The 23087-nt window shown below is 38.8% G+C and overlaps 1 protein-coding gene across 1 annotated transcript; it reads right to left on the bottom strand.

Moving 5' to 3' along the window:
- Window positions 1-359: 359 nt before the first annotated feature.
- Window positions 360-4011, bottom strand: LOC126789492 (protein NLP9-like). Its single transcript, XM_050515658.1, has one exon. It carries the CDS (start codon window positions 3596-3598, stop codon window positions 689-691), a length of 2910 nt encoding a protein of 969 aa, XP_050371615.1. The 5' UTR covers window positions 3599-4011; the 3' UTR covers window positions 360-688.
- Window positions 4012-23087: the final 19076 nt, after the last annotated feature.

Raw genomic sequence — 23087 nt, forward strand, 5'->3', positions numbered from 1 at the left:
AGGATGGTTTCACTAGTTAAGAAGATTCAACTATCGTAGAGAGGTCTAATGGGAGATGGTTAAACTGGTACCATAAACTGGCCTGCACAAATTTTGAAACTCATAAGGTGTAAATTTACATTCAATGTAGAGATGCTATTCTAGTATCCTACAACTCCTATTATCTTTCAGTTTATAAGCAGAATCAGAATCAATATCCCACTCCTTGAACTCTTCCTTGACTTGATATTGAACAGACTTCTGTCAGTGGGGCAAGACCCTCGAGGCTAAATCACCAAGGCAGGGACTGTTCTACGGCAACATGATTTTAATAACATTGTCTACCAAAAACATATGTTCATTTACTTCATCTACCAAAAACATCTGTTCATTAAAACTTTAACCTGACCTTCACAAACTGACTGAATGTTACACAAATCTTATATAGATGAGAATCAGAGCTAGATTAGAGGGGGGTGCAACCTACAAGAGCACAGAACAACAAACACCCCCCTCCGCTAAAAACAAAATATAGGGGCCTTTTTCCCAGGCATCAATCTCTTACTAAGCGACATTGATGTGTATATCTACACGCACTAATCATAAGGATTTTTTTTCTCTTTTTGTTTGTTGATAAAAGCCTACGCCCTACAGCCATATACTACAAAAGAAATCTCATGTATTCTGAAGTTGAACATCTTCCAATCTGCTACGATCCCCCAGCCAGAAAACAATTGCTACTGCCGGAACTGCTTACACCAAAAGGTATATCACGAACCATAAACTTAACACTATGTGTCCCAATGTCATCCAATATCTCAAGACACTCCCGCAAATCTGCATCGCTTACTAACATCACCCATTCATGTTCATCGTCTAAGTACTTGAGCTGGAAAGTTCCATCTTGCAACTTCAACCTCTTTGCAACTTCTTCATAAAGTTTGAGGCACCCACCCGAAGGCTCAAACTTGAACCTGATCATATCTTCTTTATATGTAGCCTTCACAATGATTTTCGACCCAATCTCAACATTTTGTGCTTTGGCTTTTCGCTCCTCAAAGCTCTGAGAACTCGACGAACAGCCATGCATAATTGAACCAGAACTATTAGATGAGTTTGTCATGCTCGAAGAAGTGTGCTGGTTATAATTAACAATCCCCCCATCTCTGTCTACTCCTATGTCCATCTCATCAGCAGCAGGCAAGGAGCTTGAGCTCTGAGACACAAACTGGTAGTTAAAACTCTCTAATTTTGGACTGTCGTTGCTTTGACCCCATTTATTGGCTTCTTTCACCAAATAAGAGACCCCAAAAGCATTTTCAGGACAATTATGATGCATATTGTCATGGTCAGTCCGCTGGCATGACCCATAATCAATTGTAATTGGCTTGGAACCCATACTACGATCAACCACATGGATGTTCTGTTTCTTCACCTCTTCCTCTTCCTGATGAGTAGTTGGAATCCGCATTACCCCATTCATACAACAGCCATCTTCTTCCAACTTAATCTCCAAACTCTCACCATCATTACAAGACATTGAAGTTACTGAAACTGGATATTGGGGAAATGGGACAGTAGTCTGAGCAGGCAAGTTCTTCTCAGGGAACAGGAAATTTTTCTGTGCTGCATCAAATTCTTGGACGATGGACCCTGTTGTCACAAACCCCCCAGTCGTTGGGTCATACTTCAATGCTCCTTCCACCCCCTGAACAGAATCAAGAACAGTTTGTATTTTCTTCAAGGAACGATTCACCTTATTTATCTTACGAGATGGCCATCTTGAGATCCCATGTTGTCTGCATATCCTTTTTAGCGTAGTGGGGCAGACTCCAATGCTTTTTGCAGCATCCTTGAGACTCCCAGAGAAGTATTGTTGTAGGACACTTAAGCTCACATTTTTCTCTGCTGTACTACGCTTTTTCTCCACCTGCCTTTTTGATTGAATTGGTGGCTGTTCAGAAGAAACATCTACTTCCACTCCACCATCTTTTCTATTACAAACATCAGAGGGCATCTTCTCAGCTGACTTCTTTTCACTCTCTGATGACGTTGTCTGAGAGTTTCTCCTGAGGAATGGGGGAGCATTTGGGACTGCCTCCCTTTCAAAACCACTGTTAGAGCCGTCTACCCCAGCTAATTCTGCATCTGACACAGTCCGTAAACTCTTACAGATTCTCTGCATGGTACCGGAGAGATTGTTCAACAAAAGTTGCTGTTCTGAACTACCCTTCATATTAACAGGCAGAAAAAACTCTAAGATATAGTCATCGTCACCAGTGTAGGTGCTTCTCAGCCTGATTGCAACAGCAGCATTCAAGCCATACCGGCGTGCATGATGAACTAGTGGATAGTCATATATGTCATACACCTTCACATCATGAATGAAGAATGGATGATTTGATTGAAGTGCTTTCCCAGCTATACCATTTCCTTCCTCAAGATGATGTTCTACACATGCATGCACAAAACCTTGTATCGCTCTATCATTTATATAACAAGCTGATTCTTCAATGCATAGTATACCTTTTTCATTTGAATCTGTAACACCATCTCGAACACGTACTCTTCTGATTCCCTCTCCATCACCCTCAGAGTAGCAACAAGGAATCCAGGTGAGAGCCAATGGCAATGTATGCGCGTGACACACAGCTCGCAAGACATCAGTAATTTCAGTCAAAGCAGCTCTCTGGTTCCTTGAGAGGCACTGGGGCAGAAACCGAGGTGGCGTAGCGGTCTTCAACTTCACAGCCTGCAGGGCATTACAAACAATCTCCATCTCTGCATCAAAGTTAAGTTTATCTTTCGTGCTGACAAGCTCCAGCACAGCGCAGCAGCACGACATTCCAGAGCTTGCATCAAAAACCGGCAAGGCAATTGATCCCCGGACGTGATGATTCACGGCGTGTTCCACCCTCAGGTACTCAGCCTTCTTGTAATAGCTCACATTTGATGTCCACTCCGGAACTTTGGAGACAAACACACGGCCCGGAAGCCCCATGCTAGAAACCTCCTTATCCTCTGCAGAGAATGTGAACATCCTCGACACTTCTCTATACCCTGCAAGTACATGGTCAAGCAAATAAGGCTGCTCACTAGTACTTAAAAAGGACTGATCACCATGCTTCATCGGAACCCACACTTGGGCCAAAATCCCCCCACCAGAACACTCCTTAAACAGCGACAGCGCCTTCAGCATCTTCTCATTAAGTGACCATCCCTGCGGCCTCGATATCCCACACTCTGCTGCCCCCAAATCCAGCAAATTACTCCTTTCAATAGCACCATCCTCACAATCCAACTCCGCGGCGGCGGTGTCCATCGGGTGAGACCCAATTCTATCATCAAAAGTCCCCACAGGCAATGGTGCTGCTGCTTGGGGGAGGAAACTCGATCCATCCGAGTAACTCGGATAGGATACCCCGGGAATCTGGTCCTCCATAGTCCCGGGGCTGCTGCACCACCCGGCGTAAGTATCGAAGTTCATGAGCTCAGCAATGTTGTTGAACATATCCTCGGAAATCATGTTCCTCACTTGATCGTCAGCAACAGCAGCTTTAGAAGACGAGGAGGAGCCCTCATCGTTGTTTTCCTGTCTGGTCGAAAATTGATACTCCATATTGAAGTCAGTCAATCTCAACTGAACTGTTAGAGCTGCTCTCCACCACACAACAGCACCTCACAACAACCTTCGGCATCGAATTGACTCTTAAACACAGATAATACAATGAACCCAGTTTGGATTAACTGAACTCACTCCAAACCAACAAAACCCAAGAAAAAGAACCGGCCGGACTGACCTCAAAGTTTGCGGCGGGGAGAGAAGAGGACAGAGGTATCAATTGAGAAGGGGGGGGGGGGGGAGGTACGTTGCTACGGCAACAAGTGAAGGGTGGGTTTTGTGTCTGTATGTGGGGATTATTGGAGATAGAATTGGAAGGGGGGAGGGGAGTGAAGACAAATCAAACCGAGATTGAGGAACAACTTGGGGATGGAGCTCTGAGAACCCAATTGGAGTTTTTGGAAGGAAACCCAAATGTGCTTGTTTGCTCCTCAACAATGTCCATTTCCAGAAGAGACGCAAGTATTGAATTATTATATGTAATGAAAGTAGGACTCACAAGGATTAGGCAAGTACAGCGCGGATGGTTAAGGAGAGTAATATTTTTTGTTGTGGGGCTTGGTGAAGTAACTGAAAAATGGTTCGAATCTTGGCGAAGTTAATTCCTGAAATTTTTTATTTTGATTTTGACGCCATGCGCAAGGACTCTCTGAAATTTTTTTTTTGGTGATGCGGTTCTCAGGACTTTTCAATTATAATTCTACACCTATTTGTAGTAGTAGTAGTGTTGAAGACGTTTTGAGCAATAAGGGACTAATTACATTGATCAACTTGATATTAAAAGATGGGGAAATTGATGATTGGTAATTTGATGAGTAGTGGAGTGGAGAAACTATTACCTCTAGTTCCACGATCGATAGTGTTTCCATATTTAACGAATTGGACTGGTCTAAATATTGTTGATTTGGTACAGGCACTCCCTTTGTGTGCGTGTCTATATATTTCCATGATTTTAACTTCATGATTATGCTTCATTGTAAACACCCAACGACATCCTACAGTCTTCTTGCCATCTGGTGGAGGTACAAGCTCCCAAGTATTGTTCTTTTGTAATGCTTCCATCTCTTCCTCCATTGCTTTTCTCCATTATGGATCTCCCAATGCATCTTGCTTTTTGTTAGGTACTGATACAGTAGATATTTGATTCACAAATGACTCATATGACTTAGATAATCTTTTGGTCGATATAAAATTTGCCACAGGATACTTGGCTTTAGTCTGAAGGGTAGGTTCATATTGTTTTGTTGGTTGACCCCGAGTAGACCTATTTGGCAAGACATATTGTCTACTATTAACCCTAGTAGAATGACTAACCTCAGGTGAGTGATCTTCTGTACCAGGTGAGCATTGGTCAGGGGTATAAATGACTGTACGGGAGACATGAGGGGCAGTTGTGTTGTCAGCTTCTGGTGCCTGAATCTCTGTAGTGACAACCTCCGGCGGTGCCTGTGTAGTTGACACATTGGTAATCTCATAGACATGCTCACTTATCACCATATCGATGGGCTCACTTATCTCCCCCTCTCCATGATACAGCTCTTCAAAATATGAATTCTCCCCCTGAAGAGCTGTATCAGAAAAGGAAAAATAACTCATGTCCTCAAAAAAGGTAACATCCATAGTGACATAGTACTTCCGGGTGGGAGGATGATAGCACTGGTATCCTTTCTAATGGCTTCCGTACCCAACAAACACACATTTAACTGCCCAGGCATCCAACTTAGACCGCTGATGTGGTGGAAGATGAACAAAAGCAACACAACCGAAAACACGGGCAGGAAGATTATGAAAAGAGGGTAATGAGACATGAGATGCAAGCACCTCATAGGGAACTTTCCCTTGAATGACACGAGATGGAAGACGATTAATGAGGTGGGCGGAAGTAATGACAGCATCACCCCAAAGGTATTTAGGCATATGGGCACTAAAAAGAATACACCGAGCCATATCAAGTAAATGACGATTTTTAAGAAGAACAATCCATGAAACACGTGTGCAAGCATCAATAAATGACACAAAATAACGCATTCCTGACACAGTAGGCTCTTTAGAGGGTCCCCAAACATCAGAATGAATTAATTCAAAAGGAATAATAGTTTTAGAAGTACTAGGGGAATAAGTAGATCGATGACTCTTGCCTAAAACACACGTCTCACAATGTAAAACAGACTCGTCCACACTAATAAACAAAGATGGCATATAGGTTTTCATAACACTAAAAGATGGATGTCCTAAGCGACGATGCCATAACCAAATTTCACTTAGCTTGTCAGAAATGGAGAGTAAAGCGGTCCGAGAGTGTCCCCCTGGTTTTTCCCCGGCGTAAGTCAGATCCAGATGAAACAACCGGCCCCTCAGAGACCCCCGACCAATTACCCGTCCGGTGAGAAGATCCTGAAATACCACATACATAGGAAAAAAGGTGACATAACACTCAGCATCAGCGTTCAGTTGGGGAATAGATATCAAATGATGAGACAAAGCAGGTACATAGAGCACATTGTGAAGCTCTATGGTGGGAGTAATACGAACGGACCCTGTCCCTAGCACGGGGAATGCCTCACCATTAGCATTAGTAACATAGGGTACGGGTGGAGGCGACAATATGGTAAAATAAGATTTGTCATAAGTCATATGATCAGACGTACCAGAATCAATAATCCATGTACCAGAACTAACAAAGTGAGAAATATTGAAAGCCATACCAATTTGACCCCGACCATCGATGAAGGCGGTAGGTGCTCTTCCAGCGGTACGAGAATTCGGCCTCGTAGGCCTAAGGTGTGGATACAATTTCCAACATGTCGCACGAGCATGGTTAGTATCATGGCAATAAGGACAAGTTGGGCTGTGATGATTCCCGAAGCCTGGTGGTGGTCTTTGTCGATGAAGGGGAGCTGAAGGTGCTTGCGGAAGAGGTGGTGCCGGAGAACGAGCATGAACAGTAAGATTGGAAACGACAACCGGTGCCTGAAGACTACGCTCTTGCTTTTGGATATATGTGAAAGCGGTGAGTAGAGAACCCTCCATTTCGTGTCCAGAACCCATTAAAAGAAACAATGGAAAAATGAGGGATTAGAGAGCAAAAAACAAAAAAAGAGAAGAATCTGGCTCAGGTGCACTTGCACTGACAATGCACTGGAATTGACGGTGCACTTTCTACTGACTGTGCACCTTCCCTGACGGTGCACTTGCACTGACAGAAAAAAAAAAGATACTGAATCTGGCCGAACCGGGTCGGGTCGTGAAACCGAGTCGGGTCGAACTGAGTCTGGGCCGGGCCTGGTTGAAGCTTCGGCCGGGTCGGGGCGGGGCAAAATGAAACCGGGTCGGGATTTTAGGTTTTTATCTTTCCGGGGCAGATTCGAGAGGGATCTTGAGAGAGAGGGCAGAGGAGCGACTTCGGGCGGAGGCAGCAGCAGCGTCGTCGGAGGAGGGAGGAAAGCTCCTGATTTTGCAGAATGACTTGTGGTGAGGAGCGGCGCGGCGGTGGAGGAAGCTTTAGCCGATCTCGATCTCCGGTGGAGCAAAAGGCAGGGCTTGCTGGTTTTGGGTTTGAATGTAGCGTCGAAAGGTGGGAGATCCGATCTGGAGCCGATGTCATTTTTTTCGAGCGGCGATCTGCGGTGGTGCGAGGGTCGGGGTCGATCCGAGTTGGGTTGTCTGGGCCACCGTTCTAGGCTGGTGAGCAGATCGCGTCGGAGTATGAGGCTAACAGACTGATCCGATGCAGCCGGATCGGGTCTTCAAAGGAGGAAGGCGACGGCGCTTGATCAAAGCATCATCTGGAATGGTCTGAGGAGGAAGGCGACGGCGCCTCCCTGTTGCAGAAAGGAGAGCTGAGGCAGCAACATGTCGGGTCGAGTGCGGAGGAGCGGTCGACTTCGGGTCGAGCGGCGCCGGAGAGCAGCAGCGTCAGAGGAGGCAGCAGTGAGCACGAGGGAGGTAACCGATCGGAAAAAAACGGGAAAAAAACCCAGAAAACATAGCACGAAGGCTCTGATACCAAGTGGAAAGGTAAGATACTTGTTGTATTTGCTTAATTTTATACATAGATTACAAATGTATATATAGCCTAATTTACACTAATTGCTCCGTGATTCACGGAGGGAACCACGGGCCGTGATTCCCGGCTTGATTCACGCGGACAGGTCACTCTTTCAAAATATCACAGGCTCTGCAGGGAGATCAAATGTTATGTGTTTTGTCCAAGAACCACCATTATGACCACCAAGTTCATCCAACACCCATATTGCACATGATTGTTCATCACCACCATGTCTTCCCAAAACAGCAACGGAGTCTTTCCACACAAAAAGGCCCTTATAGCCAAGGTAATAATTGATCAATAGATAGCCAAATTCATCCGGTAACAGTATATCATAAAATAAGTCATTCCCAGTATCAAACATAATGATAACTTCCCTAATGAATTCTCCAATGTAATCATCCTATTCATCCCACGAGTCCAATTCCTTGTGTTGCTCTCGTCCATGCCAAAAACACATGCCCTTGAAATGCATTTGGAAATGTTCGGGCCAAATATAAGTAGTTTCTGTTTCTAATGAATCAGCATTGATCTCTCTCCAATATTCAGTACCAAGAGTGTAGACAGCTGCTTTGGGAGGACTAAAAATTTTAAATGTATGACACCCCGCGAGATTTTCATCTTTGGGTTCAGAATACCCAATGCTAAGAACTTTGTATTCATTAAACTTGGGATCATATCCAAACCCAAGACCAATATTGCATAGGTATGGAGATGGGGGGAGAAGCTTATATTCATGAATTGCTGGGTTCCATAAGATGATCATCTCCACAGGATCACCAGTTTGAGCTAGACAGATGATCCCATTACAATGGCCTGTAATAATAAGTGAGTCGTTCCGAGTGTTTAGGCCGGTAGGAAAGGGAATATGGAATTCCTGGATGATATTAACAAAGCTATGCTCATCATCAGGCACACCATCAACACCATTATCTTGATCATTTCGAAAATAAAGGAGTGAGAACAAGTCTTGTGCTCCTCAGTGTTGGTGTCCTTAGGGAATTGACGTTGCATAAGCACACTAATGGTGAGAGTGTTGTGCATGGAATTGTGGAGGTGTTTCGCTACGAAACTGGGACTGCTGATCAGGCATACCACCTTTTGGAGACGGACTTAAATCGCTTCAATGATTTGGGTGGCAGAATTGAGAGGATTTGCTCCACCATATCTTCATCGATATTAGTTTTGCCAAAAACCGATGTCATGATTTCCTTCTTGCTCGATCTATTACATGAACACAATTAAAAGGCAATGCGCAGTAACATCAAATTGAAACTGAATCAAAAGCAACACGGAAGATAAAATTGCATCATACGTACATAATTACCTCAGTCCCAATAGCAGAAGGAACAAATGGACAGAGGGTGTGCGGGGGATATTAGATCAAGATGCAGCCTGCAATTTTTCTTTCTTCTTTTTTTCCATTACCTTTACGTATTTTCTTTACAATTTGCGTGTCGTATTTTCCTTTCAATTAATTTTCTTTTTGAAATGAGAATTATGAGATGAAACTTCATTAGTCCCCTAAATGCCCCTTAATTACTTGGATAATTCATTTAGTACCCTTTTTTTCCGACAAGAATTCATTTAATAATTAATGCTAAAATTTGGTCCTCTCTTTCCTCATTCCAAAAAACACTATGAGCAGAGATGACTATTGTATTCTAGGTTTGAGAAAATGGACCAAATATTATATGACATTTTCCTCATTTTAATTTTTCATGTCTCAAGTTTCACAAATATCATAAAAGGTATCTCATGTTTGCACCTCAGCCTGATATTAGTATCTAGGGTTGCTAACTCTCTATCAAGGCTTAATATATTGAATGGTACATGAGTACTCCAGCCTCTCATAATTGTTTGGAGTAATTCTGCGAATGCCGCCGTTAAACCCAGAACTTACTAAAAACCACCAGATTACAGTAGCAATCTATATATTTTTATTTTTATCTTTTTTTGGAATCTTCAATCTTGTCTAATGAGGAAGAAGAAATGACTTAAAAAAAATTTTGCTTTGTCTAATCTTTATTCATTTAGTTTCTAACTTTATCTGACTTCATTGTGGGGTGATCAATCGATTACGGGTGTATTTGGTACAGCTGGGCTTATAAAAAAAGTCGGCTTATGCTAATTTCTGAAAATAAGTGGCTGATAAATAAAGTTGCAGACTGTTTGGTAAACTGGCTTATATAAGTAGTTGTTAGTGACAGAAGTAATGGCAAAGCGTTTGGTAAACTCAAACTAGCTTATGCTTTTAATTTGTCAAATGACCAATTTAGACATGTAAGATAATTTTTAGTTAATTTTAGTTTAAAACAATGTCTAAAAATATATAGCATATTAATATTGGATAATTTTAAAATTATCTTAAACCAATATACTCTGATATTGATAATTTGGTTCTGATTAGGATCATGTCAATACATAAATACTCAATCACGTGCATTCATCAAACTTTGAGCAATCATGTCTCTTAATATATCAATTTCTTGTGCGCCATGATGATTTTGTTCATCATCATCATCATCATCATCTTCCTCATCTCCACCACATTCCCTTTCTTCGCCTCGGACAAAATGTCTATCACGATGTGCATATCTTCGGATATAATTATGAAGTGTCATAGTAGCGATGACAATCTTCACTTGTTTCTCGAATGAATATCCTTACATGTCTTTTAAAATCTTCCTTTTTTTTCCAAACTCCAAATGAGCGTTCTATAACTCCTATAAGTGAAGAGTGTGCTTGGTTAAATAGTTCTCTTTTATTTCTTGGTTCTCGGCCACGATATTGTTGGAAGTGTTGTGGTGGCCCTTTATAAGGTCCCAAATACCCTGGCAGAGTGGGATATCCTGAATCCACAACATAATATTTTCCTACAAAATTATCATGTAATAAAATTTGTGAAAATGTCATTTGAAGCATGAATTGAAATGAAATTTTTGACTAAAATTAAATATATTACCTGGTGGAGGATGAGGAAAGTTCATATTAGGATTTCGAAGAACCGATTGTAATACTCTTGTATCATGAGCTGACCCTTCCCAACCCGCACATACAAAGATAAATTGCATATCAAAATTGCATACCGCCATAACATTTTGTGATGGAAATCCTTTCCTATTAATGTATGGAGTTTTTTCGTCATCGCAAATTGAAGCAGGAATATACACTCCATCAATAGCCCCAATGCAAACCTGTGAATAATGTTGTTATTTGAAAATTACTATAAATAATTATATTGTCTAACATTTGTAAGCAAACAATAAAATTACCTTAAAATATGGATAATATCTTCTATCCCTCATTATCTCCGATGCAACACCATTGAACTCAGGATCCTCTGGCTTAATTATTTTTTTACTTAGCTCACACACTAGATCCATTGCTTCACTAATATATCTACACACGGTTTCACTGGAATGCTGAAATCGTTCTCCTACCGATCTAATTCTACATCCTTGTCCTAACAAATACAATAACATTCCCACGACCTCCATATGACTAGTTCTATTTGAACCTAACAACTCCTTGTTAATAACTTCTAAATCAGTACATAAGCGATAAAATACGTCCTTTTGCATTCTAAAAGCAGTATAACACCGGGTTTTATTCCCACATAAAACTTCCATCATCCACCTATAACCTGTTTGTTCAGATGTCATACAAGGAGTTTTGTGGACAAACTTCTCATAATAATGTTGAATCAGTATAGTATTAAGTTGCACAGCTCGCAAGAATATCTCTTCGTCAACTTCATCATCATGACCTGGATTATTCATAATTCAATGACAAAACCTGCAAATTTCAAGGGCTAAACATGTAAATCATATAAATGAAAACTATTCATATAATGTAATGATCAACAATTTAATAGAGACACAAATATAACAAAACTCAAATGCATATATATAAAGGGTGTCAACATGATGAAAAATAGAAGATAAAACATAGTTTCATGGTCTTGAGTAACATAAGCTCATTTCTCGATCATCTCAAAGTTCAACCATTCTAACTTCATGTTAGGATCATCCATAGTGCAATACATCTCTCTCTTCTCTGGACTCAAAAACAGTCGAGTAGCAAAGAACCACAACCTAGTGCCCTGCTCAGCTCCAGGCAATGTAGTGACATCTTTCATCACTTCAGCAATACTAGTGCGGGCATTATGCACCGTTGAAGATGCAGTACTTCTACTTTCAATTGTCGAACACATTCTGCCAATTTCTTTGGCCAACTGAGTAGCACCCCCAACCTTCTCCTTCTTTGCAGGAAGTTTTTCCTTATCTTTCAAAGCTCTCTCACTTCTTTTCCTCTTAGGAAAAGTGTTGGTGGATACATCTCTCTCATCAGAGTCACCAATACCTTCATGGTAGTTATCATTATCACCTTCCTCTGGACTATCTGGGATAGGAAGTGTAGAAGATGGTGCCCATGCATGCTTTCCAGTGGCTGTAGTACCTAAAAACAACTGATCCAACTTGGCTTCAAACTCGGGTGATATTCCTTTTTTTCTAAACCTTGCATATTCCTTTGTTTTCTGCATAAAAACAATAGCATTTATCATAAGATGTATGAAAAACAGCCCATTGTAAATATATTTATCAATAAATAAATTGAAAGAAACTTATTCGCGTACCCCAATATGTTCACGCCAAAACTCCTCATCCGCATCAATGGTGTTGAGTACGGGATTCCACCCAAGACCGGTTTTTAAACTCTTCAATGTTTTCCATGATTTCCAGTCACCTTTAAGGGAATCTCACTTATTTTTAAGTTGTTTTCTGGTATAATCTTTTCCGGTTTGTTCAACAAAAGATTTGACAATAGTCTTTCATCCAGCTGAACTAAAATGAGAACCTGGCTTTGAATTTTTATGCACCTCCTTGATACACAAGTTAACAAAAACTTCAACTAAATTCTCATTCCAACTAGCTTGTTCTTTGGAATTTGCCATCTAGCACATATATGTAATGAAAACACACAATCAAGTACACAACTATATAGGAACCATGCACATGTCACCAAATACATAAGTTAACATGATGTTCAAGAATATAGTTCATCTGTTGTTAAGGTTCGAATTTGAGGAGATACCTTAGGAACACTGCTGTTTTGTAAGTTACTGCAGCTCTCTCCTTAATCAGAATGGCTATTTACCTAAAGAATGCAGAAGATGAATATATGTTAATTTGATTGAATTCAAAACAGCAAGAGATGTTTAAATTAATCATAACATTAATTGAACTTATTTAGATACACATGTGGTACACTAAAAATCTATGCATCTAAGTGATCTAACTACTAACATGTTGGGGATTGTATTACTAACACAATACTACATAACATGTACTTAGCATCACTTCTGAGTTTCAGAATTTGTGAAATTCGATCAGATGTCACATTTAACAAGCACCTGTGTATTTGGTTAATTGATTGGACAGACTGCTTGAACCTATATGGTATATCATACTATCATTATATCACAATGCACCAATTATTGGGGCACTCTATAGGGTGGTAACCTAGACAGCTGCTTTTAGGAAAACCTAAACAGCAGTCAAGCTGCCACAGCAAGAAGGTGACAATCATGGAAAGCCTTCATCAAGTAGTTTCATACCTTCTATTATGTAAGGCCTAAATCAATACTACAGATGCATGCATCATAGATTTGATACCCCCAGTAGAAGTTTACTAGAGGTAGTAAACTTTAGTAAATTTTTACTACCCCCAGTAAACTTTATTTTTTTGCATCTAAGTTGATTTTTCTCCGTTTTAAGGTGTGTTATGGCCTTTAGAAATACTGTTTTTCAAGTTTAATACCCCCAGTAGAAGTTTACTACCTCTAGTAAACTTTAGTAAATTTTTACTACTCCCAGTAAACTTTATTTTTTTGCATCTAAGTTGATTTTTCTCCGTTTTAAGATGTGTCATGGCCTTTAGAAATACTGTTTTTCAAGTTTAATACCCCTAGTAGAAGTTTACTACCTCTAATAAACTTTAGTAAATTTTTACTACCCCCAGTAAACTTTATTTTTTTGCATCTAAGTTGACTTTTCTCCGTTTTAAGGTGTGTTATGGCCTTTAGAAATACTGTTTTTCAAGTTTAATACCCCCAGTATAAGTTTACTACCTCGTTTACTACCTCTAGTAAACTTTAGTAAATTTTTACTACCCCCAGTAAACTTTATTTTTTTGCATCTAAGTTGATTTTTCTCCGTTTTAAGGTGTGTTATGGCTAGTTCAATTCCCATCCAAATAGCTAGTATTACTCTATACACCCATATACTCTATTTTCTTCTTGAGACCACACCTTCCAACAATGTTGTAAGCCACCATCCACCATCCTATTCTTAACTAAGTTCAAAGAATGAATCTTCATTTACACAAACTTCCAACTTTCTAGCTTTCTTCAATAACAAATAAATAACCAAAGAACATAGCAACTATCTGCCCAACCATCTTATACACTTTATGTGCATCTATTTCATCCAATCACCACCACTACCAGTAACCCAACAACCTAAACTCAACCTCTCCTCCATATTCTCCTATCTTCTTTGCCGATGTCTTTAATAATCCAATTGAATATCTTTCTTCTCCCTTTTGCAAATTTGGATTCAAGGATCCATAGTATATTTACACCAACTACATGTATGAATACCAAAATCACAGAAACCCAACTACTCTCCAAGTCTAGTATCATAACCGTTGAACTCATTCAAGACACCACTGCCGCCGCCACTGTCCTACACCACTACTCGAAACCCAAATCCTTAACATCTTCAATTATCAACTGAACAGAAACCCAATTATATACATAAACAATATGTTTTCCCCAGGTAAAAATCGAAGTAGAAATCAATCAAAGAATTCATGCATAACTCTACGCACAGTAAACATAGAAATCTCGAAATACCAAATCCCTCAAACCTTAAGTAAAATGGAAACCATTAATATGGACATGTAGAGCTCACCAAGAGAATCAACATCATAACCAATTACCAAAAGTTAGTCATGGAGGTGTTGGACGGCCGGAGGGAACACGCTGTAAGGGGAGCATCGTCAGAGAAAATTGATAGGCTCAGTTGTGAATCCAAAGAAGAACATGTTGAGTTGAGATCGAATAGACGAAGACGAATTTAGATCATGTAATTAATGAAACAGATGAGGGGTACCCAAATGTATTTTGAAAACTTCATTTAATCGCGCTACAGTTCTTTTCCGTGTTTTTTAGGCTTCTGCTTCTAAAAGCTGGGGGAACCAACTTCTAAAAGCCAAGAAAAAAAGCCAATGCTTTTGGAAGCCAGAAGGAAGAAGCCAACTTACCATACACTTTGAGGGGCTTAACTTATAATCACCTGAGCCAATAAGCTCTACCAAACACACCCTACATGATTCACAAACATGCATTTAAAACACATCAAAATTGAGTGGTGGTGGCAATTTGGGTGTTAAGGTATAGTACGGTACATCTTCATAGGTGAGTATGGGCGTATGGCAAATGAAGATTAATTTTGGGGTGATGGGATTGACAAAACTGTTATGATTGCATTCTTAAGACCAAGCTAAGTTCTTCTCTTGGCGTAAATCATGCTAATAAATTTGTAGTATTGAAGTAGTAATTGGTCTTCATTATCAAATTAGGAGCAAAATTTAACCTGAAATCTGAGAACTGGAAAAGATGATTGAAAAGAAGAAGAAGAAGAAGAAGAAGAAGAAGAAGAAGAAGAAGAAGAAGAAGAAGAAGAAGAGAGCCACTCTAGGGAGAAAAATAATTTCTTTTGCTTTTATTAGTCAAAAATAAAATGTAAGAAGTGAAAGAGGTAACGAAAGGGTTTATCGGTCATTATTGTCAACTAGCAGCTTTAGATACTAATATCAGGCTGAGGTGCAAACATGAGATACCTTTTTTATATTTGTGAAACTTGAGACATGAAAAGAGAATGAAGAAAAATGTATATACTGGTTGGTCCAATCTCCACTATTATATCTTCATGTGTAGTAGCAGGCCCTCATGTGGGCCATGGATGGCGACCCTTTGTTAATGACCACAAGAAATTATATCATAACACAATGAAAATATGAGGCAGGGTTGATGATTTTATAGGCAACATAATTCTAATTAAATCTAACTAGAAAGTAGGAACCCTAATATGTTATAATATTATGTTATAAATAAATCTCAAACTCTAGAACACATAGTTATAACCGTGAGTCATATATGTACATGTCATTACTAACGGTGTTAGTTGACGTGCAATTCGGTCAGCTTGCTTCTCAATTCTCACGAAACTAGTAGCACTACACACCGTCACATCGTCTCTATATCAATTTAACACAAGCAAACAATATTGACTCACAGGTGAAAAACTCTTCTTGGGGAGGGGTCATACCTATATTGCTCAATAGCCCCAGAGCGGTAGCTCACTTGGCACCATTTTTGTAACAAAAAACAAAGAGTTCAAAAGGAGAAGATTATTGTAGGAGGATTATCTCTATAATCTCCTTGGTGTATCTTGTTCTAATTAATATAGGTTAGTCTAAATGAGGAAATATATATAATCTCTGATTCTACGAGATATATGATGTAATGCCTATATAAAGGTCTTCTTATCAATAAATAAATATTGATGCTTCTCTTATTCCTAATGCGTATTACATTCTTCTGTAACACGTTATCAGCACGTAGTTCTAGCCCTGTGCTTGGTAGCCAAGAACCCTAATTTTTGAAAAATTCCTTCTGTCATATTCATGGAAATATGGAATCAAGCATGATCGTAGAAATGAAGAAAGAGCAACACATATACGATGTTTATTTGGCAAACAATCAAGTATATTTTAATTAACATTGCTGCTTTCATGCAATTTAAATTATTTTGAATTTTGTCTTTCATCGGAGAGTTTCAACATCCATTTTCTTTTTAACCCAATTTTTTTTCTCCTCGGGTGATACACAAGGAGGTAGTTGCCCTGGTATTGAATTTTAGGGGCGGCTGGGAGTGCCGTCGATACCATCTGTAGCCGTTGAACGTAGCTAGAAGTTTGAAAAAAAATGGACATACTTGGTTTGCGACAACAATTGTCACTTACCATCGGTTTGTGACGAAATTGTCACTTATACCAAGGTAACGGAATTTGTCATGATTTATTGAATTGAGTTACCATACTTTGGGACTTGACCTCCAATTTAGTACTTGGAAGTTGTATCGAAAACTTTCCTCTTGTCGACCACAACATGCGCCTGAAATTTGGCATAATGATGTTGGATGTGTTTTATGCACCTAGTCCTATTTAATTTCTTTTGGTGCAACATCGTTTCATTGAAAGACATAAACATTATGGTCAAAATATACAAGAGCGAGATATGATAAGTTCTTAAAACAAGACACTTATTATATGGAAGAACATTAGAATATCTTCTCACAATTACGGATTATAAAAGTAATTATACATTGCGGTTATCAAAAGAAAATAATGAAACATAAATGCCTCGATTAATAGTCTGAATCACTACATATATATCTGTTTATTCCCAAGTTTATGTGGACTAATGTTACTTAGTCAATACATTTTAATTGGTTCATGGTCAAGATCTCAATCCAATTGTTTGGCTAAAAATTCTCATATAGGTCAAATAAATGAATATACAAAAATATTTCAATCCATTTATGGTTTTATTACCAAAAGCAATATATTAATGCAATATAACGCATTACATACTATATGACACTACCTATATAAGCCCACATTTTTTATTGTGGCATAAGTCAGACTTACATGATCTTTGTGTCGGGCAATGCACACTTATATGATCTTTGATGTTGTTATTATACATTTGTTTTGGTTCTCCATAATCATTTGTGAATTAGGTCATCATCTATTGATTTTGATCAAAACTTTGCAAACTGGCATTGCAAAACGTCGAAAGACTCTGAGCCATGAGCATTTGTGCTCGGCTTTATTTCGAACAAGCAATGCTTGTTGTAGCATATTTGTGCCTCATTGGCATGACGGAGCTTTGATTGATGTCTTGTTATGACATGTTTCCACCTTGTGTTTCGTGATGATTTGTAGCATTATACGCCATGTAATGCACTCTATATTCCACCATTTTTTAAATATAGTGATGTATTCACAAAGTTTGAATTGAACTAACGCTCGTACAAAATTAGGGGAGTGGTAATATATAACAGGTTCGCGAGTTACAGCATTGGCAACATCGCCAAGATATTTCGTTCGCCGCCTGGTTTTACCCCTAATGGCATAAAAAAGTAGCCGAGCACTTGGCTCGGCCCCTAGGCCTATGTGGTCCTATGCACGGTCCCTCATACGGCCCTTTCACAAACTCCTAGCCTTTTCGCTCTATTTTTGACGCAGCAACCCTTTGGGTATGCCAAGGTAACATCAACCCTTGTATTCGGATATATGGTGTATATGCATGTTATTTGCATGTCAAAATCACTCGTGAATGACGTTTAAGGGTCCAAAACCCTTATGTAATGTTAGATAGCCATTTAGGAATATTTTATTGCACTTGCTAAGCTTTATATTGTGATATTTATATGCATCCATATTTTTGTATATGAATTTTATTTAAGAGACATTGATTGCATAGCTAAAATAGCTTAAAGAAATTAATAGATTTAGTTTTTAATCCATTGTGATAACGATGCATATGTCATCACATAGAATCAATAACAAGTGATTTAATGCTCAATTTTAAATGTCGTATTGCGATATGATTCAAGTCACATGTTTTTATGCATCAAGAGAATAATTATACCTATGAATTGGTTTTACTATAGTAGTTGTCTGCGTTGATGAATTATCAACAAACCATATGATTAAATAGGTGAGACGATAAACTACTTCAAGGCAATATTTGTGCCAACATTTATCACCTCGAAACTCATTGTGAAAGAGTTCTTATGTATCGCTTCTAATGATGGAACACATCTCAAGAGTCAAAATAGTATAAACTGTATCCCTTCACATTACTATGATTCAGTTTAATGAATCGGTGACTTGTATAGACTATTTTGAGCAAAAATGTTATACAGAGAAATATAATTCCTCAAGTATGATGCAAATGTAATATATGCGTGAACAAGTGCATAACCCCCCTATGATCCTTAATTAACTACGCTCATTACAGTCTATTCTTTAACAAAGTTTAGGAGTGGCATACATCATCCTATGCTAAAGACAATTAGACATAAGATGAAAGCCGAAATTGGCTTATCATGATTCACTTTAAGGATAAAATATATGTGTAATACATATATCATGGTTAAACTCAAGCCATAACACGTTGATGTTATGAAGCACTCAAACAATGATAAAAAGTTGGAAAAGCCTAACATTTTAGGATTTCCAGATTACAGACTCATCATTCTGTGGACCGGTTCACCTACTACTTTAGGTGGGCTATCGGAGTGCTACTTATGGCCACTGATTCCTAACATCCAAGACTACCTACTCATAAAATTTGAGGGCATTTGGAGACCTAGAACATACTGAACCGCTTGACACAAGTGGTCATTGTTCTTTTGGCAAGTGTTCAGGCCGGTTCAGTACTTTTCCAACCGCTCCGGCAGTGAGACCAGTGACATTGGATTTCTAACACCAATGTTTACTTACTCTTGAAATTTGGTAGCATTTGGGGTTCGGAAAGTCAGTGAACCATTCAAGGAAGTGTAAAACAGATATTCGATATTGGTTGTTAATATGCCAAGGCTTCCAACGATAAACCAAAAGTTTTTTTTTATGGAACCATAAGCTACGGCTTGTAACATGTCTTTCTTTACAGTATTCATCTATACCACCATCATTGAAGTTGCGTTGTAATGGTTTTGCATGTTAGTGTTTCAAGTCTAACGATATGCATGTTTGTTAACGGATTAAGTTAACAGTTTATTGTCCACATGTTTTATGTGCCAAAATTGTGCTCTCACAAGCGCATAATGATGAGTTATTTGATGATGACTTTTATCTTTAAATAAGACATGAACTTTCACCTATGTCCGCTTATATAAAGACCTTAACATGCGATCTCGTTAGTCACTTTTGATGAGTCATCTCCCCATCGTTAGGGGGGAGAGAATGATAAGTTTTTTCAAGTTAAACAATTTAGTTTTGTCGTGGTTTGTCCCAGTAAGCCTCATCAAGTTCCTAATAGTCCAATAAATGAAACTAACGAGATTAGAGATACATGCTGCAATGATGCCTATAAGGATTGATGTCCGACAACTGGACATGTAGTCACTATTTATTAGTGACGTGGTAACTCCACAAATGTGGGAGATGGTGTCACTAGGCTATGGCTCTTACGAAAGTGTTGAGAGACCATTTGGTTCTATAATACTTGCTGAATGCGAGTTATTACACAACTTAATCTATGATCAATGATACTCACTCGTCTGTTTTCTTGGATAATGGTTATCATTGGGGGATGCATCAATGTCAATACCAATCCAAATGAGAGATCTCAAAGAATGACGATGTTGAATGAGTTTGATGTCAAACTATACAAACTCTGTTGAAGCAAAATTCCAACATTGTAAATTGGCCTACATGAAAAGTCCTATTTAGCTGGATTAGGTGGAGTTGTGTAAGGTTGTAAGTGACCGGTCGCCCGTCTATTGCCTGGAAAGCCGTAGGATCCAGTTTTAATAAAGAGATAGGTCATTGGCCAGGTAATGCCAACACCGCATATGTAAATCCTATCGATTATACCTTTGTTAGGCGTAGTGAGAAAGAGAAGAGTTTAGACTCATCTTATGGCACCAACTCTCTGACAAAATGCCCTGTAATCAAATATGAGACGGTTTATTCTCATAATGGATGTTGTTGCACTCCACTACCTTGTGAGTTAGGTGGTTTCCAAAACAACCGAATTTGCAGCTTATGGTCACAGATCATCTATGTTTAGACTAAGTTAAGAGATATAGATAAACATCTTGAATATGATTGATTTTAATCTAATTCAAGTGCCTTCAGACCACGGAGTGCATTAACTTGATAAAAGTATGGATATTAAAATGAAGTGTGATGGACTCTTAATGAACTAAATGCCGAATGCTGCAATTCCGAAGTTCCTTGCTCAAAACTCAGGGCTTACCACCTTGACCATCCAATCAGGTCTATTAGACTCGATAATGCGGTAGAATTCACTTGGAAGACTTTTAATGACTATTGCATGAGATAGATATTGCACATCCCATAACCGTATGTTCATTCTACGGAATGGATGAACATAAGTGACTATTAAGCGGTTACAACTTATAACTTGGGCCCTTGTTACGCTTAAGTAATTTACCCATAGATGTCTAGGAATATGCAATATTACATGCAGCTGTACTTAAGAATGAAAGGATCTTAAGAATACTAGATCTCGAAAGTGATGACCGTGATGAATTAGTTGGCTAAAAGCAACAAGGATGTTAAACTAATGCTTACAAGTATTTCATGGATCAGTCGAAGTCATGAGAAGACGTGTTTCCGCCGTATGAGCAACGCTAAGTCTTAAGAGATGAAACTCTCCATATATAAGTACGATATGTGTATGCATGTACTTGTTGTAATATACTTGACTCGACATCTCATTCGGTTTAAACTCGTAAGGCTAAGATAATGGCTGAGTGCGCCCACACATATTGATCGGTTCGATTACTCGAGATCAATATTAACCCTGTAAGCATCGTTAGTAGTATAAAGCAAGAGGGTATCGTTCACAAACCGGGGATCCAACCAGGGTAAAGAATCACAAACATTTAACAACGAATTCATAAGAGTTTAAAAGGTTTGATATAGATTCGGATTGAACATAAAATAAACCTAAACTAATATATACATGTGATCAACCAACCAACACATAAGAAATTACCAAACAAATAACATAAGAACAAAGGTAACGAAATCTAATCTCAATTAAGTTCATGCCTTAAGGTTCATTATACATCCTAGAATCGGTTATGCAGTTAAGTTCCTCCCAAGGTTCCTAACTCAATGACACTTTAACACATTCGAACTCAGTCCCAACCTCATTCGAAATCTAACATACTTATCCTACCATGCAACTTCAAAGCCACGCATATTGAATTCATTAAGCATGTCACCTACTTAACCAACAATCATGCAATTCCAAAAATCACATAGAAAAGATAAACATATTCAAATGCACAAGTCTAACCGAACCTAGGCAATAATCGGTGAAGGTGACAAAGAACAAACAATTAATCAACTCCCAAGTATCAAAATCGTTTATAACTTTGGATTATTACACATGCGACGTCAACTTCCGGGTATCAATCACATACGTAAGTAAGAACACACCGAAAATCATTTAAATAAATAAACATAAACTCATGGCATAACACCTAAAATCATTGAATTAAAAATCGAAAACCTTAATTCATGATGTCATTCAAAAGTTACAAATATCTCATAGACAAGAATAAAAATATCTTTAACAAAACCTAAACATAAATCATCCAAGAACAAGAACATAAAAACCCGAAAACTTAACATGAAGATCAAAGAGTTACACTTTATAATTCTCCTCCCAAGGTTCCTTACAGAAGTAGCACGAGATCTTCAAGAGTATGGTATCCTAGGCTCCCAAGCTTTGGACAGAAAATATGATGAAGGGTGGTGAATTTGGATTCTATGATGCTTGGTGAATGAAAGTCTTTGGGCAGAGCTTTGGCAAGTCTTGTGAGCAAGGTTGATGATATGTTTCTGTGGAATTGAGGTGCTATATATAGAGGAAGAAACCCAAGGGAGGATGGCCACAAAGTCCACAAAGTTGAAACCAAATTGGTTGAGGTTTCCTAGATTCGGCAGATTTGACCTTTGTCCCTTGTTGTGGCCATAACTTTCTCTAGAAAATAGATATTGAGATGATTCCAACTGGCAATTTCAACTAGACTTCCATGGCTTTTCATCCATATAAGGTACATTTTCTCAATCATTTTGAGCTGTCCAGGGGAGCCCGTCAAAGATGGATGATCTGCACTGCCAGAATTCTGATTTCTATAAGGATTGCATATCTTTTGCATTAATTACATATCTTCTTCCTCCTTTATTGCTGATTTCTTTTGCACAAATTTCTTCCTTTGAATTAGGGAGGCAGCAAAAGTCTTAATTGTTGCAGCCATGTTTGATTTTTCTTACCTCTCCTCATTAAATTTGCTGCATGCCTTCTTTGACATTCTTTGGTGCTGGGATTTATGGACATTCTGATACATATTTGTGCTCTATTTGCAGGAGGAACAAAGTCCCAAGTTTCCCTCATAGCCCTTGGATCAAAAGCAAATCAATGGCTGAGATAATTCCGCCGAGTTCATTGGACCTCCGATCAATGATTCAGTCATATCTCTCTGTAGGAATAAGATATTGATTTGATTCCAAATCCTACAGAAACTAGACTCAAAT

This window comes from Argentina anserina, chromosome 1 (genome assembly GCF_933775445.1).
Source record: "Argentina anserina chromosome 1, drPotAnse1.1, whole genome shotgun sequence".
Lineage (NCBI taxonomy): Eukaryota > Viridiplantae > Streptophyta > Magnoliopsida > Rosales > Rosaceae > Argentina > Argentina anserina.

Excerpts from the sequence above, each read along its gene's own strand:
- LOC126789492 (XM_050515658.1), bottom strand. The coding sequence starts at position 3,598 with ATGGAGTATCAATTTTCGACCAGACAGGAAAACAACGATGAGGGCTCC.